At 42.5% G+C, this 15,699-nt stretch overlaps 3 protein-coding genes across 4 annotated transcripts in view; 2 read left to right on the top strand and 1 right to left on the bottom strand.

Moving 5' to 3' along the window:
- The first annotated feature begins 953 nt into the window (after positions 1-953).
- On the top strand, positions 954-9,492 carry LOC109518797 (V-type proton ATPase 116 kDa subunit a-like). Its single transcript, XM_019874871.1, has 21 exons — positions 954-1,131; positions 2,337-2,459; positions 2,817-2,895; positions 3,576-3,724; positions 3,815-3,910; positions 3,989-4,050; positions 4,251-4,377; positions 4,451-4,533; positions 4,616-4,709; positions 5,000-5,212; positions 5,289-5,439; positions 5,524-5,663; positions 6,450-6,607; positions 6,695-6,785; positions 6,874-6,992; positions 7,081-7,294; positions 7,591-7,701; positions 7,780-7,881; positions 8,309-8,429; positions 8,616-8,787; positions 9,193-9,492. Exons 2-21 carry the CDS (start codon positions 2,343-2,345, stop codon positions 9,284-9,286), a joined length of 2,493 nt encoding a protein of 830 aa, XP_019730430.1. The 5' UTR covers positions 954-1,131; positions 2,337-2,342; the 3' UTR covers positions 9,287-9,492.
- Positions 9,493-10,570: 1,078 nt separating this feature from the next.
- mrpl18 (mitochondrial ribosomal protein L18) lies at positions 10,571-11,801 on the top strand. Of its 2 annotated transcripts, none has more exons than XM_019874681.1 (4): positions 10,571-10,835; positions 10,967-11,135; positions 11,320-11,554; positions 11,629-11,801. In XM_019874681.1, exons 1-4 carry the CDS (start codon positions 10,739-10,741, stop codon positions 11,704-11,706), a joined length of 579 nt encoding a protein of 192 aa, XP_019730240.1. In that variant the 5' UTR covers positions 10,571-10,738; the 3' UTR covers positions 11,707-11,801. The 2 variants fall into 2 exon arrangements, with proteins under 2 accessions (XP_019730240.1, XP_019730239.1); XM_019874680.1 differs by having other exon boundaries at positions 10,964-11,135.
- An 851-nt stretch (positions 11,802-12,652) lies between these two features.
- The window catches only part of LOC109518756 (protein phosphatase Slingshot homolog 3), a 13,717-nt gene continuing 10,670 nt past the window's right edge, over positions 12,653-15,699 (bottom strand). The window contains exons 15-17 of the mRNA XM_019874800.1: positions 15,075-15,137; positions 14,895-14,987; positions 12,653-13,704 (exon numbers count right to left, since the gene is read on the bottom strand). Coding sequence (XP_019730359.1) covers positions 13,567-13,704; positions 14,895-14,987; positions 15,075-15,137 — 294 coding nt within the window. The 3' untranslated portion in view covers positions 12,653-13,566. The remainder of the gene's footprint in view (positions 13,705-14,894; positions 14,988-15,074; positions 15,138-15,699) is intronic.

Below are 15,699 nucleotides of genomic sequence, written 5' to 3'. Positions count from 1 at the left end.
TCACCAGGAATGCATAGGCAAAATTGCACAAATTTTCACTTGAAAGAATAGTGGCGATCTTGGGATTTTTTTCTGTTCAATTTTCAAACTGTGTAAATTTAATACACTTCATCTTCAGCATGTTTAGTGCCACTTTTGTAAGTAACCACGCCCCCGTCCCGGCCACGCCCCGTCCATGCCACGCCCCTTCCGCATTTTTCATCACTCGCCATTGCCATGTATGCACTTAAGAGGTTGTGCATTTATTTGATGGTGTGGAAGCAAGGCCCTCTGCTGACCCAAACACCACCATTTAAAACATAAATGAAATGATTTTTTTTTTCTACAACTCTCTTTTGTCAAAATTTCATTGCATGGCTCTTTCACAGTGTCCAGTGGTTTATGACGTTTTTTTTTTTTTTTTTGAAGTTGGGGTGGACAATCCGATTTCAGGCGCTGTTGTCCTGTCAACTTCATCTGCCCAAAGTCTTCAGAATTCCGACTGCTTACTACCTTGCGGTTTTCACCTTTCACGGGGGATTTTTCTGGTTAACCCATCAACCGCGAAAAACGAGGGATTGCTTAGAGCTAGTGCTTTTCAAGGTGGAAATGTCCCCTGAAATTGAGACTTTTTATAGATGAAGACTTGCGACCGGAAGCTAGCACGCCTCCGTAGACCAAATGGGAAAATGGTGCGTGCATATACAACACTGGAAGGGGGGTCGTTTTTAAAACAGTTGTTTTCCAAGAGCAAAAAGCATTAATACGTTCTGTCCATGGAATTTAAATAGGATATTAAGGATTTGTCATAAATGCCCGGGCGGCTTTGCGTAAAAAACATTCTCGTACACATTGGAATTGTCCCATGTGACAATTGTTTTATTTTGCACGTTTTCAACATTACGGTACTGTATAAGATAGGCGGCGCTCTTTGCCGACATTTAAACTTGCGAGCTCCTTTGTCGTGGCGGGCTCGCCGAGAGTCACGTGAAATCGCAGTAACGTGACTTTCCCAAACGGGAAGTGGTGGTCAAATCACATAAGTTTGCTCCAACGCGACGTCTCGCTCAACTGTTCACAATCATCGGTGAGGACGGACACATTTATGACTGAAGTGCTTGGAGACCGACGGAATTGACTGAAAACAAAGGGGTGAGCCATGATTGTGAAGGTTGTTTGTGTTGAAGAGCTCAAAGTACTCTACTTCGTCTATGAATACAGTAATTGTATCCGTGAAACGTTAACGTTCATTCCCGCAAATTACCAGCCCGTCTAACTAAATAGATTTCTTGTGTGATGTACCGACGTACTGTTTTGTTGATTGTTTCATAAGGTTCCATCTCAGTTTTAATTGGTACGGCATGACAGAAAACAAGTGATCTAGTTGGGTAATGAGTCATGACGGGTGACAGAAGAGTTTTTAGTTTTTTTTCCCCAATAAAATGAAAATCTATCTTGCGTAACATTGGGACCGCCATCAGTTACTTTCACACTTTTGTCAGTAAGGACAAAAACAATCTTAAAACTACAATCCTAGAAAATCGCTGCACTCGACTTTTCAATGGAATCCAAGCTTTGCTAACTTGATCATCCTTCCGATTCAAAGCAAAGCAGCCTCAAATGTTTTAACTTGGCACACAACAACTTTGACACTCTCATAAACACCAGAAAGTCAGGTTAATTAGTTAGTTGAATTCCTCGCCGAGTTTCAGTTTTTATAGATTCCAGACAGCTCATCCAGCTCTTTATTCACCAGTGGAAAATTCTGATTACACTAAGGGGAACTTTCAGGGGATCGTGCTTCCCCTTTGACATTCGATTAAATTATGTCTGTTAACAGAGAAGCTTTAGTTCTGAAATGATGCTTTAAAAAAGTGGTTAAAGTACTTGCACGCAGTATTTAAATTTAAGTGCGGATACTTAATTAAAAACAGACGATCGGTGTATGTGTGTGTGTGTGTGTTTGTATGTGTGTGTATGAATATATATATATATATATATATATATATATATATATATATTCTAAAATGTAGTTATGTGCAAAAGTTTTTTTTTTAAATTCTATTACATACAATTTTTGTTTTGATGAATAAGGAAGACTGGGGAAAAACTGTACACAAGCGTCTCTTTTATCCACGTACAGGGTGCACGTACTCAGAGGAAAACGGTACAGTAACAAAGTATTTGTATTTTATCACTTCACACAATAGTTAGAAATACCTTTCAAAAATACATATCGTTTCCCTTACTATTTATGGCCGCACTCTGTGGTACCTCAAATAGCTTCTGTCAAGCTTTTTGGATCATGTGATTGTGTGTGATTGACCTGACCTGACCTGACCTGACCTGACCTGCAGGCAGCCATGGGTGCCATGTTTCGAAGCGAGGAGGTGTGTCTGGTGCAGCTCTTCCTCCAGTCTGGTTCAGCCTACAACTGTGTCAGCGAGTTGGGGGAGCTGGGCCTGGTCGAGTTCAGAGATGTGAGCCACACTCTGCACGGTCTTTACGGTTCAGGGAGATGAGAATCCTCCAGCTAGCCTCATAAACTGTCATGCATTGCACAGACTAATTTCAATTTTCTGTCCATGTGTCACAGTTCTCCCCTATTGATTTCATCCTGGAAACACACAATCAGCTTCAAAGTTGTTCGCTTTGATAAGTTATCAAATTGGGCCCTCACAAGTCACAATGCATTGTTCATCTTTTTTCTACACTCCATTATGTGTAAATTCCAAGATGTTGGCTTTTAGTCACCAAGCAGTTATATTTTCTTCTTCCATTTGTGATCAGCTGAGTGACTTAACCCTTACTTCCTCTTTCCTCTCTTGATGTTTTAGTTAAATCCTAATGTGAACGCCTTTCAGAGGAAATTTGTTGGTGAGGTGAGACGATGCGAGGAGCTTGAGAAAACATTTTGTAAGTATTTGCACGTTCTGTTTTTAACGTAGACACGAATAACTTGAGGCTGCTACAATTCCTTTACTGGATCTTACTAGATTGTGGTGGCCGGCCATGCATTTGGAAGGTGTGCCTTCAGTAGGGAAATGTCTGACCAAATCTACCTATTAATACCTCCACGATCACGTTGCAATTAAGAAACCATCAATACTAAACAAAGACGCAATGTAACATCACACAACTGTGCCACTTCATATGGAGCAATTCAGAAGCAGTATTTTTCTAATAACGTGACAATAGCATGAAACATTGTAATAAAATACATCACACTGACCAGAGATGCTAATTATAAAACATGTTTGAATGCGTACACGTCGCTACAGATATGTTCTGCTCATCGAAGTTGGCTGTAACAAATGTTGCTCAAACCAAGCAATCAGAGGATGGAAAAATGCTAACGCCATTGTGGGCCTTCGGTCCGGTCTTGTGAGGATGAGAAAAAAAACATTCTCATTACTAATAAAGGTAGTTCAAGTAAGATCATGCAGCACTAATGATTGTAAAAGGCCATAGGCAGATTAGCTTGGCATAACAAAAAAAAAGTCAAATTATGCTACCTAGTGTTGAGGCCAGCAGACTGTAAAGATTGTTCGTATTTGCTGTCCAATCTGATCTGATCCATTTTGTTTGCCCTTCAGCATTCCTGGAGCAGGAGATCAATCGATCCATATCCCCTCCTTTGAACGGCCCCCTTCCCCCTCCTTGTCCGTCGCCTTCTGCCCCCCAGCCCCGTGAGCTCATCACCATCGAGGAGGAGAGCGAGAGGCTGGCCAGAGAGCTCCGAGAGGTCTTCTGAAACATTTGACCATACTTTTTTTTTTCCATATCAACAAGAAAAAAAATCAGAAAAATCAGAGTCTTTAATTGCTGTAACCAGGTGTCCAGGAACAGAGACAGTCTTCGCGCTCAGCTGACCCAGCTGTGCCAGTACAGAGGAGTGCTGACCAGAACGCACTCTCTTACAGCCTCGCAGGTGATCACAGCGTCACCTTTTGCCTCCGTCATCATTGTTAAATCACATGCTCCACTAACTCATGGTCATTTCTCTCAGGCACCCCCATCTATCCTGGAAAACCAAAGTCTGTTTGACAACCATCGTGATGTACGCCTGAGGTACGTCATCATGTCTTAATAGCATAAAGCATTGGTCCCCAGCCAATAACCGGGCCGCACTGAGACAGCACCCCGCGACAGGGCTAATTTGAAGTCATAATAAAGAACGAAATAGATTGGAAATGATTTGCTTGATTTATGGTCAATAAACAACAGGCTGGTGTATTGCATCGTCTGGTAATGGTTGTCATCTCTTTCAGTTTTGTAGCGGGAGTGGTCCATCCCTGGAGGGTGCCCTCATTTGAGCGGCTGCTGTGGCGAGCGTGCCGTGGTTACATCATTGTGGATTTCCGAGAGATGGAGGATCGTCTCGAGCACCCGGACACGGTAGGAGCTGGGATACGGTGAACCACATTCATCTATGACTTGGTGTTCTTACGGGATTTGCTGTCATTTGCAGGGAGAGATGGTGCAGTGGACGGTGTTCCTCATTTCGTACTGGGGGGATCAGATAGGACAGAAAGTGAAGAAGATTTGCGACTGGTCGGTAAATCGGTATCTTTGCTTTTTGCCATCTGCCGCTGGGAGCCTGTTTGTTACTCATCTAGTTTCCCTTTTGCGGCAGCTTTCGCACACAGACATTTGCATATCCTGAGAACACAGCTGAAAGAGAGGAGATTCTCCAGGGACTTCAAGGCAGGATTGAAGATATCAAATCTGTACGTGTCAGGCCTCTGTTCCAATAATAATACAGGGTGACCCAAGAAAGTGGACATCAGTTTAAATACAATATACAGTATATCTGAGTAAATTTCTTGTCCCAGACAAATGAAATGAAATCACCTTGATGTTAAAAAAATCAAGCAGATTGATCAAAAATTCCAACAACATATTTAACCTCGTGTCGATTTTTATGACTGATTTCACAAAGCACTGATATTAGCTGAGAGGAGAACAAGAGTAGCTAGTGCCCTGGAAGTGTTTGAACTTGGTTGTTTTCTTCCCAAAGGTGTTGTCTCAGACCGAGGCCTTCCTGCAGCAGCTCCTCATGCGGGCGGTGGCCGTGCTGCCCCAGTGGAAGGTGCGCGTCCAGAAGTGCAAGGCGGTCCAAATGGTCCTGAACCTCTGCAGTCCCTCCGTCACCGACAAGTGCCTGATCGCCGAAGCGTGGTGTCCCGTCGCCAAGCTGCCCGAGCTGCAGAGCGCCCTGAGAGAGGGAGGGGTGAGTCAGCAGTCCAAACCCGCCGCCCCTCAACAGATGAACGCTGATCTTAATCCGGCGTCTTTGTCGTCTTCAGAGGAAAAGCGGCAGTGGTGTCGACTCCTTCTACAACCGCTTGCCTTCATCTACCTCTCCGCCGACCCTGTTTCCTCTCAACTCTTTCACCGCTGGTTTCCAGAACATCGTGGATGCCTACGGAGTGGCGAGCTACCGGGAAGTCAATCCAGGTACGTCACCATGAACCCATTCTCAAGCACTGGCCTGTCATTTCTCAGCCATTCTCATATTTCATCTTTCTTATGTCTCCATAGCCGTGTACACCATAATTACATTCCCCTTCCTGTTTGCGGTCATGTTCGGGGATGTGGGTCATGGTGTGCTGATGACTCTGGCTGGGCTTTGGATGGTTCTCGAGGAGAAAGACCCCAAGCTGAGAAGAAGCAATAATGAGGTACGCTCAAGTTTTTGGAGTGATGATCATTTGCTTGGTCGATTTATTGTTGCAAGCTAAAATTGGAGTTGAATAAACCCCAGAATATTCTCATAATATAATTTAAAAATCATTTTCGAACATTCCCCTGAACAAGACTGTAAATGGTTTACAGCTAAGCACATAAATTATACCCCAACAATTCTCACCAAAAAATAAAGGAGGAAGGCAAAATCAAGGGACCCCTAGAAATACAGTCTACTTCCTGTGACAACTATTAACGATGAGTTTAAAGTGACGTTCTTCTTTGTGTGCCATGCGGTGCTCTTGTTCTCCCCATCATGGCTGGATACCGCAGCGTAACTTTCCTGCGTTGTTTGAGCATATTCAGGTGCTTTACCTTCTCCCAGTCCGTCAGAACCTTCTGGCATTTATGCTGTTTGCTGAAAGTCTCAGAAGAAGCAGGTTGTTTGGGTTCCATCTTGGGGAGTTCATTAAAGAAAGAGCACAAAATATGTGGAGAGGTGTGAAATGTTTGACTTTTGTCCTGCAGAAAATTTCCCGAGTTGGTGAATTTGTGAAGCGGCGAGGGTTGACTGGCTAATCAATCAAGTGTGGTGTGTTTGTTAACTCCGTCGAGTGGGAGCGAGAAGGGAATTGTGGGTCATACTTTTCATTGCCCTCTAGTGCCTGACTCCTGTCAGATTGCACGCTGTTGAATCTGAAACTCTTGCTCACCATAATTCTAGTGTACCGTAATTAGTTTTTTTTTCCTGTGCAACAAAGGTGACTTTTTGCGGTTTTCAGATCTGGAAGATGATGTTTGGCGGTCGATATCTGATTCTGCTGATGGGACTGTTCTCCATCTACACGGGAGCCATTTACAACGAGTGCTTCAGTCGGGGCCTCAACATCTTCAGCTCAGGATGGCACGTCGGTCCGATGTTTGAGAAAAACATTTGGAAGTGAGTTCTTTTTTTTTTTTTTTTTTTTAATTCTAGTTTAAACGTTCTGTTTTCCTGCATCGTTTATATTTGCTGCGCTCTCTGTAGTGCATCCGTCCTGGCAGGAAGCAAGTTTTTGTCAATGGATCCTGTTGTGCCCGGTGTCTTTACCAGTCCTTATCCATTTGGCATTGACCCGGTATGACTGTCAAACTAATTTGCAGTTAGTGTCTCTTTCCCTCAGGTTTTCACTCACTTGACTTTGTTTTCGGTTGTTTCATGGTCAGATTTGGGGTTTGGCCAATAACAAGCTAACCTTCCTCAACTCCTACAAGATGAAGATGTCTGTTATTATCGGCGTTATCCACATGACTTTTGGAGTTTGTCTGTCCTTCTTCAACTACGTGTAAGTCGCCATCCAGCATCCCAGCAAGTTCTGTTTCCTTCTCGCATATGTTGACCCTGTTGACTTCTAAATGACGTTGTGCTTCCAGGCACTTTGGCAAGTTAAGCAGCGTGTTCCTGGTGCTGATCCCAGAGCTGCTATTCATGTTGTGTCTGTTCGGATACCTTGTCTTCATGGTGGTCTTCAAGTGGATCGCTTACACTCCCGCCCAGTCCAAAGTGGCCCCCAGTATACTCATCCATTTTATAGACATGTTCCTCTTCACAGAAAATGAAGACAACCCACCACTATATATGGGACAGGTGTGTGTGCTACTTAAAATAATTCCTGTCTGCTCTGTCAAGCTTTCCTTTTTTTTGGGAGTGGGGGCGGGGGAGCATGTCACGCAGCCTACAGAACAGTAGAGTATCCCAAATACTGTATTGCCTTTTTAAGAATAATAAGAAGAATAAAATCTTTATTCGTCTCACAATGGAGAAATTCCCAATTTACAGCAATTTAGGGTTGGTAATAATAATAATAATAAAAATAAAAATCTACCCCCAACCAAGTTGCTGAAAGGTAACCACTAAGGAGATCATTCTGTTCATTCGCGCAGGGTATCGCACAGAAAGTGCTGGTTGTGCTGGCGCTCTGCTCCGTTCCCGTCCTTTTGCTCGGGAAACCACTACAGGAATACTTGACACACAAGGGGAGAAGCCATCAGTTGGTGAGTGCGTCTACCTCCAACTTGAACCCCTCGACTTCAGCTGGGTCCATTTTATGAAAGCGTTTCCGTTTGCTACAGCATTTGCAAGAAGACAGGTGCCCGCTCGTGGTTGACGAATGCGCCATCAACGCCCGACACGGGGTCGGCGACGTAGGCGGAGGAGGGTCTGCTGGGGAGGAGGTGCGGGCAGAACTTCTTTATTTTTAATCCAACACAGAACATTTGACAGTTCCTGTTCAAAGTACACTACAGTTGTATTTCATCTTTTAGAACTGTTTGTTTTCAAGCAATTATGTTGGTACAATTTCAACAATTATGTGAAATACATTTGAATACAATTATTATATTTAATTATTATAAGTACATTTGCATAGAGTATTTCAGAACTGTTTATTCTAAAATATTTATTTAGGTACAGTACAATTTCTAATAGGGCTGAACAATTCTAATTGGGTTTTGTGCAAAATACGACAGTGTCTTCCAACAATAATGACAACTTTTTAGGGAAAAAAATCTCCTGTCTTCTTTGCGTACGATGCTGTTTTTTTAATGTTGGTCCTGCTGGCAGAATGAAGCCGTCGCCGAACATTTGTTGTTTTATCCATAGGACTTTGATGCTGCTGACGTGTTCATGCATCAGGCCATCCACACCATCGAGTACTGCCTGGGCTGTATTTCCAACACCGCCTCCTACCTGCGACTCTGGGCCCTCAGCCTGGCGCACGCACGTACGTTCGTAGCATCCGGACTGAGTCGCGCTCACATGGCACATGGACACTCACACACCCGCACAGACTTCCTTCCTCTTAAACGGACACTCTTTCCATTCTATTGTCAGGAAATTATTCAGCCACGCATGACTTGGAATTTCCAAGCACTGAAAACCAGCTGACTGAGGTTGTTTATCTCCACAGAGCTGTCAGAGGTGTTGTGGGTGATGGTGATGCGGGTTGCCCTGAGGTGGCAGGGCTACGTGGGCTCTGCAGTTCTCTTTGTAGTCTTTGCCTTTTTTGCGTTGTTGACCATCTCCATCCTGCTAATTATGGAGGGGCTCTCAGCTTTCCTGCACGCGCTCCGTCTGCACTGGTAAATCACTTTTTTCAGTCCCAATTTTTTGGTGTGTGTGTGTCTTGCAGGGGAGTCTGAATCGTTTATTTGGCATGCTAAGTCAATGGTTCTCAAACTGGAGGTTGCAAGCTGTAAATTAGGTGTCAGCAAAATACATAACGCAAGCATACTAGACTAATTACTCCTCCCTATCTTAGGTTTGGGTAAATGAAAAGCTCTGATAGGATTTCTGTATCACATAGATCTGAGATCCCTGCATGAGTGCAGCATTTCCAGCTTGCTCACAACATGGTTAAAAGAATAAATGAAGAACAGAAACTTTTAGCTTTTATGCTGTTCATATGTGTCAAAAACAGAGCTGCATAACATTCTGTGGTAAACAGGTAGTTTTTAAAATGTGCACATTGAATGTTTTTCTTCCAGGGTGGAGTTCCAGAACAAGTTCTACAGTGGCTCAGGCTACAAGCTGCACCCGTTCTCTTTCTCATCTCTGATCAATGCTTCACCTGCCATATGATCATCATCCTGGCCAAAGAATTCACTGAAATTGCAACTTTATTCGTTTATTTACCTCATCGACATCTTGGACTGCAGCAGACTAACCCAACAGTGTTCTGTGGACTGAGGCTATGTAACAGTTTAATTGCACAATGAACATGATGGTATGGACTGCGAGGGCATCATGAGAATGATATCCAAGAATTAGTTGCAATATATAAAAAATATAGATACTTTACTATTCCCTTTTCAAATTTTATTCACTCAGTGTTGTATAAATTTACTGTAATTATTAATTGCTAAAGAAATGCTTAATTATTGATACTTTTCACTGTGACATTTACAATAATTTTCACATTTTAAAGGGACATTTAGGGAAATGCATGTTGAATTGGTGGGTTGAACTTTAATTTATCCAGGTCTGTTGAATTTACCAAATGTTAGCAGGGAATTCTCTGACTCATCTGCTAATACATCTTTTCCACAATGCCGTGTCGCTTGCGTACACGAAAGTCTCAAACAATTGAATCTTTAAACGCTAGTAACAGTTCTCTCTTGTGCCTTAATAAGACGGTTTGTGTCAGTCATTAAGTTGTTGGGACCACTTTACCATGCAGATGTTTTGGACCATTGAGGACATGTTTTTTCCCCATTTCTTGTGCACTGTCAAAGTGATAAAATGTTGACGGAAATCAAATAATTTTCTTGTGTTCTTGTGAGCAGTCATTCAATACAAATTAAGTGTAAAAACATTTCACCTTTACTTTTAAAGGGATTCGTCATTTAAAAAAAATGAACCTACAGCAGTGTTACATCCGAATCAGATATTTTCTAAATGGCAATAGTAATATAGTCATTTTTTATTGTTTTATTCATAGCACAACGTGATTCATTATTACATATGCATATGGGGGTCCTCGGTTTCTGATGGAGCTCCGTTCCTACGGTGGTGACGCGAGTCAGAGCGGACCTTAACCACGCAAACTCACGCATTGCCAATTTGCCATCCATCCAGTTTCAACAAGGGTTACCCCGAACAGGGTCGCGGGCGTGCTGCAGCTTATCCCAGCTGTCTACGAGCAGTAGTCGGTACAGTATACACACTGAACTGGTACTAACGCAGCGGTAAAGCTATTATTACAGTAAATGTCATCATTACTTCGAGGCCTTACATAAAAATATATATTCTTTGAATACAAAACAAATTAATATCTGTAAATGTGCGGTCCGTAACCTCGAAACGTATTTTGTAGCAATCATTGATTTCAGAGCGGAACTTTCGATTCTCTGTTTGTTTCTTTCAGTTCCTACTTTAAATCACGTACCCGGATCTAACGTGAATGTCAAACATGGCGCTGTTGGTCACTCACGGATTTCAATGAGCAAAAAAATATGCGTAGCTCGTCCTTTTTTATTCCTGTGTGCGCGTTGATCACTTGAATTATAACACATTTCCATATGTGGCTTGAGTATGTTTGTGACGAAAATGTCGTTGAGCCACATGAATCGAGGCGTTTGTCTGCTCTTGGGTCAAATTCAGCGATGTGCTGTGGCCACAAGCTTCCCAGGTAAAGTCCTATAACATTTGATTGATTTGTCTCGACTTAAGTGACATTTCCAACGCACATTTTGATATATAGAACCACTGCATTTCCTTATTTCGCATGTAAGAGCGTTTCAATGTTTGTTTGGAAAGCAGGTCGGTGTATGACCCAGTCGGCGACTCAGCCGGAGCCCTGCTCGGTAGAAAACGAGTCAGTAAAACCGACTTTTAAGAATCGAAACCCGCGGAGCCTTGAGCGAATGGCCCTGGCGGTGAAAGACCGGGGCTGGAAGACGACATGGCCTCACCGCGAGTTCTACCACAGGTCTGATTTGGACCCGATTTGATTCCCTCGCACATTCGCAACTCACAACTCATTCTTCCCCTGTGGCTTTTTGTGCTCTGTGATTCTAAAATACCACAAGATGGGGTCTGAGCTCAGAAAAATGAGAAGGTAGTAATTGTCAAGGAATTCCCCTAACGCCCGCAACCCCTGCCTCCTCCCTCAGATTGATATTTTCCCGCAGTCAGAAATATGTGACGGCTCAGGTCTTCTCTTCCTCTTCACCCGACCCGGTGCTCTCGTGCTCGACCAAAGAGTGGGCGCTGAAAAGAGAGCTGCCCTCCACAAATTGTGTGGCGGCATGCCAGGCTGTGGGCGAGGTGCTGGCCCATCGATGCAAGCAGGCCGGCATCACCAGGATGGTGTACAGGGCCATTCCCTGGACGTATCGCTCGGATGCTGTAAGTGCTGCAGAACTCTGCCTGGAGACGTTTCACCTAAATCGCTCTTGACGCGTCATAATTGTCTTGTACAGGTTCAGTCTTTCCGGGCAGCAATGAAAGATGGAGGAATCATCCTCAGTGAACCCAGAAGGAAATATATAGGATTCTAAATGTTTTTTCTTGTGTTAAAATGGCACCATGACAATACAATGACTCACATTGTGCTGTTTTACCGTTCTTGTCAATAAACTGTTACCAATTTGAATATTCACCTATCTGCCTATTTTCTGTGATGCCTGTCCTCATTCAGTCAATTGCAAGGCACATAAACAGCCATTCACACCTATGGTTGTAACCACATACACAGGATATAAAGTTGACACACCCTTGTTCAAATCCCAGGTTATCGCGATGCATTAGACAGATAAATCCTTTCAAATACTGTAATAAGGAATTGGAAGACAGCAGTTTATCGTTCTTGTCAATAAACACGGACACCTTCAAACTGAGACTTAGTTAGCTTTTATTACAGCACTTTACAGTCTCTTTGGATCAAAGTCTGTCAACAGCACTTTTGTTGTGGCACTATAGTTTGAATGGTAGGAATGGTACTAGAAATGCACCAATAATGACATTTATTTTTGCTTTGGTTCCATCTGAGAAGCCTGGGCAAAGTTGTTTAAACTGAGGTTGAATTTCTTCTCATGCTGCACTGCAAATACTCCCATTCCTTGTTTATCTTTGGAAAGGAGTTAAGACTTTCCGCCAAACACATCATTAGCCTAGCCATAAGCCAAGCTACACTGTTTGTTTATCTAGCAAACTAGTGATGAGTGCCAGAGGTATTCCCACTACACTACTTGTCCTGTACTTGATATGATGTGTGTGGGGACCCTATTAATATTACATAATTATTCTTGCTTTTGATTATGATTAATTACTGATGATGAACAGGTACATTGTTGGACCATGTTCTTTGGGCTTGACATAACCTTTCATGATGTGGAAGAAAGCTCAACACAAACACAGGGGAAACATCCACATTCCAATACCAGAACTGAGATTCGAACCTCGGAACTGAGTGCACCGTGCTACCCCAATGAATGAATGGAAACAAACAATTGTTGGTTGGTTTTTATTTTGCTGTGCTTATAAACACACGTGAGCTGCATACAGTGGAGTGAAACACAGCAGAAGAAGTGAACAGTGCTTATAAAACAGTATTCAACATAATGCAGCTTAAAGTTGGCTCAGGCTGTCTGACGTGTTGAATAATAACATGCGTGCATGTTAAAGGATGAGCTGTTAGTGACGGAAAAACAATCCAATCAGTATCCGGAAATCCCACAAACAGGATTTGGAATAAGAAAGCAAAACATAAATACACAAGATTGAACACCTGAATGAAAAATTTCACCGGTTGGTACAAAACATCAGCAGGTAATTATCCGTGCAACAACATGCGAAAACCCGGGATGGTACATTCCAAGCATGTGACAACAGTAGAAACATACAGTGGTCTATAAACACAATATCGTCATTCACTGCTAGAAGGCACTCATACAGCTGTAATAACATAAAATACATATGACATTGGTTTGAAATAGTGATAAAAATAATCAATTTGACATATTCGTTGGCACATTGGAATACAGACTTACTGATAATGAGGTGGGCAGCATAAAACTGGCCCTAACTTGGTCCAGAAAATACAGCTTAGAAACTAGCAAAACCTTCAGTGAGAATTTGTGAGTCATGTGACTCTTCTGATCGGACAAATCCTTCAATTGGCAGCATGTAAAAAAAATTAAAGTTGCATAGTTGACATCTGGAGTGTTGAAATGTTGAAACACAGGACGCTGGACTAAACAGACGAGCCTGAGCCAGTCGCTCAAACACTGCAGCAGTACAACAACAACTTTGCATCAGCAGTGAAACATTGGTTCAATGGCACAACATGGATACGTAAAAAGAAGTCCTGTTCCTTCGGGTTCTAAAACAAAAAAGTTCTCTTCTTTCCTCTGACTTCTTCAAGGTTTGTCGTGGGCCGCGTCCGGTAGACTCCGTGGTTCGGGCGAGAAATCCACACAGGCACTCTGGTGAATCAAACCCTTTCGGCTGTGGCTCCGCCTCCGTTGGTGCGGCGATCGTCGCGGACTGGCAGGCAGCTTTGACAAGGAAGGATGGAGATTGTATGAGGAGTCATGTGAGATTTGTGTGCATATCACAGGTTAGGAGGAGCTGCGGAATGTTATACTATCGATCTATCGAGTATTTTCAGTCATTGTTCAAATGTGTTGGTAGAATACTCGACTGTATTGCGCAACTAAAGTTGTCTTTTATGACTCTTCAATTGTAATGCAACCATATCACATATATGGACAGATGTTTACATCAGTTAAAGGTGTACACCCTCCTCACTGAATTTCCTTCAAAGGAAAAATAGATTCTTGTCAAGACAATTTTTAAGATGACTTCTCCTTTCATTCCTCTGTTCATGCTGCGCTTGTTTTTAATCTATCTATCTATCTATCTATCTATCTATCTATCTATCTATCTATCTATCTATCTATCTATCTATCTATCTATCTATCTATCTATCTATCCATCCATCCATCCATCCATCCATCCATCCATCCATCTCCATTATGGTGTGATCCAACAATAACCCTCCCATTTATAGTAACAATTTAACATATTTATCTTAGATGGTAGATAATGCAAATAACTCAAGGATTAATGTAACTTTTAAGCTTTGGGAACAGTCTCTACTTCACCAAGTGCCACTATAGTTTGGTTGTTTGGCATTCAGCAAGAAATACCCTGGGGGGGGGAAAAAAAACAACACCTCACCAATTTCTGCGAAATTTGGGTGCAGGAGAAGAACCCACAGATTCATTCAAGGACGATACTAATTCAAAAATTGAACTGAAGAACGTTTAGTAATTGCACATTACATATTTTTGTCCCAAGATACAAATATATATCATATGGGTGCAAACTACCTTTATTAAAAACAAAAAAAAGTTCAATGTTTGTCTTTGTCAACAATGAATAATGTTTGGGTCCAAATGACAAAATTCAGCTGTATGCAGCAGGTAGACAAGTGCTGGTGTACAAGATTCCATTTCAAATTAGAATTGTCAACCCTTCTGATGGGGGTCTACGCTGTACGGAGTGTCTTTCCAGTCTTCCTTTTGTCCCCTTGTCTATAAATACATAACTCTTGTTTCGCGTAAAGAAGGTGCTACGTTTTTCGCTGTGTGCATGAACTAAAACGAAACCTCCCGAGGCGCATTTGCACAGCAGCCCGATGTCGCGTGAACATGACGCAAACCAGCTCGACAAAGCCATTTACCTGACTGCATCCTTTATCCACATCATCGAGTTCACTAATGGACTGCATGAGGGAAAAGAGGTTCATCCTACCACTGCGACTGACACTGGGAGCCTTGGGAGGAGACAGGGAAAAATCCACCGAGTGATGATTTAAGAAGTGCCTGAGCTGCAGCAGCATGGTGCGAGTGAGTGAGTTTACAGTGATGACGACAGGCGGTGCTATCTGCCCAGCTTCCTGGTTGGAATCGGGCTGCGTAAACACCTGAGAAGATTCAGGAGAAGGGACATGGATGCAAACCACATGAGACAAATGGACTGACGAATATCCCACAGAGTAGAACACATATCGTATATTAAATTAATGTCTCCATTTGAAATGAAGTGAACTGCCAAGAGGGCATATTGTAAGTGCCACTGTCATGGGCGTCATTAGGCCTATTTTAGGGAGGCTTCAGCCTCCCTAAAAATGTCTTTAGCCCCCCTAAATAATTTCATTGCATTATTTAAAAAAAAGTATTATTTATTTTTCCTGTACTTTTGCTAATATATTGCATCAAAATCAATGTAATGTGGCCATTTTAAATTATATTTCGATACCCTGCCATTATTGTAATGTTAAATCTCCCAGGTTTCCTGAACGCAACAGGTGTTGCATTAGCATTTGACGTGTCTGTCACCATTGCCACATCAAATGCTAACGCAACAACTGACAGTTCATTACCGAAAGTCAGGTTGAGTCGACAGCATGGATATTCGACAGTTTTTTAGAAAGGTAAATTAAGTATTCAATGCATCCATGCTGGTAAAACTAGTGACTATAGTCC

Source organism: Hippocampus comes, unplaced genomic scaffold, assembly GCF_001891065.2.
Source record: "Hippocampus comes isolate QL1 unplaced genomic scaffold, H_comes_QL1_v1.1 scaffold118, whole genome shotgun sequence".
NCBI lineage: Eukaryota > Metazoa > Chordata > Actinopteri > Syngnathiformes > Syngnathidae > Hippocampus > Hippocampus comes.
Note: the sequence above shows the minus strand (reverse complement) of the source record. Positions and strands in the feature narration are given on the sequence as shown.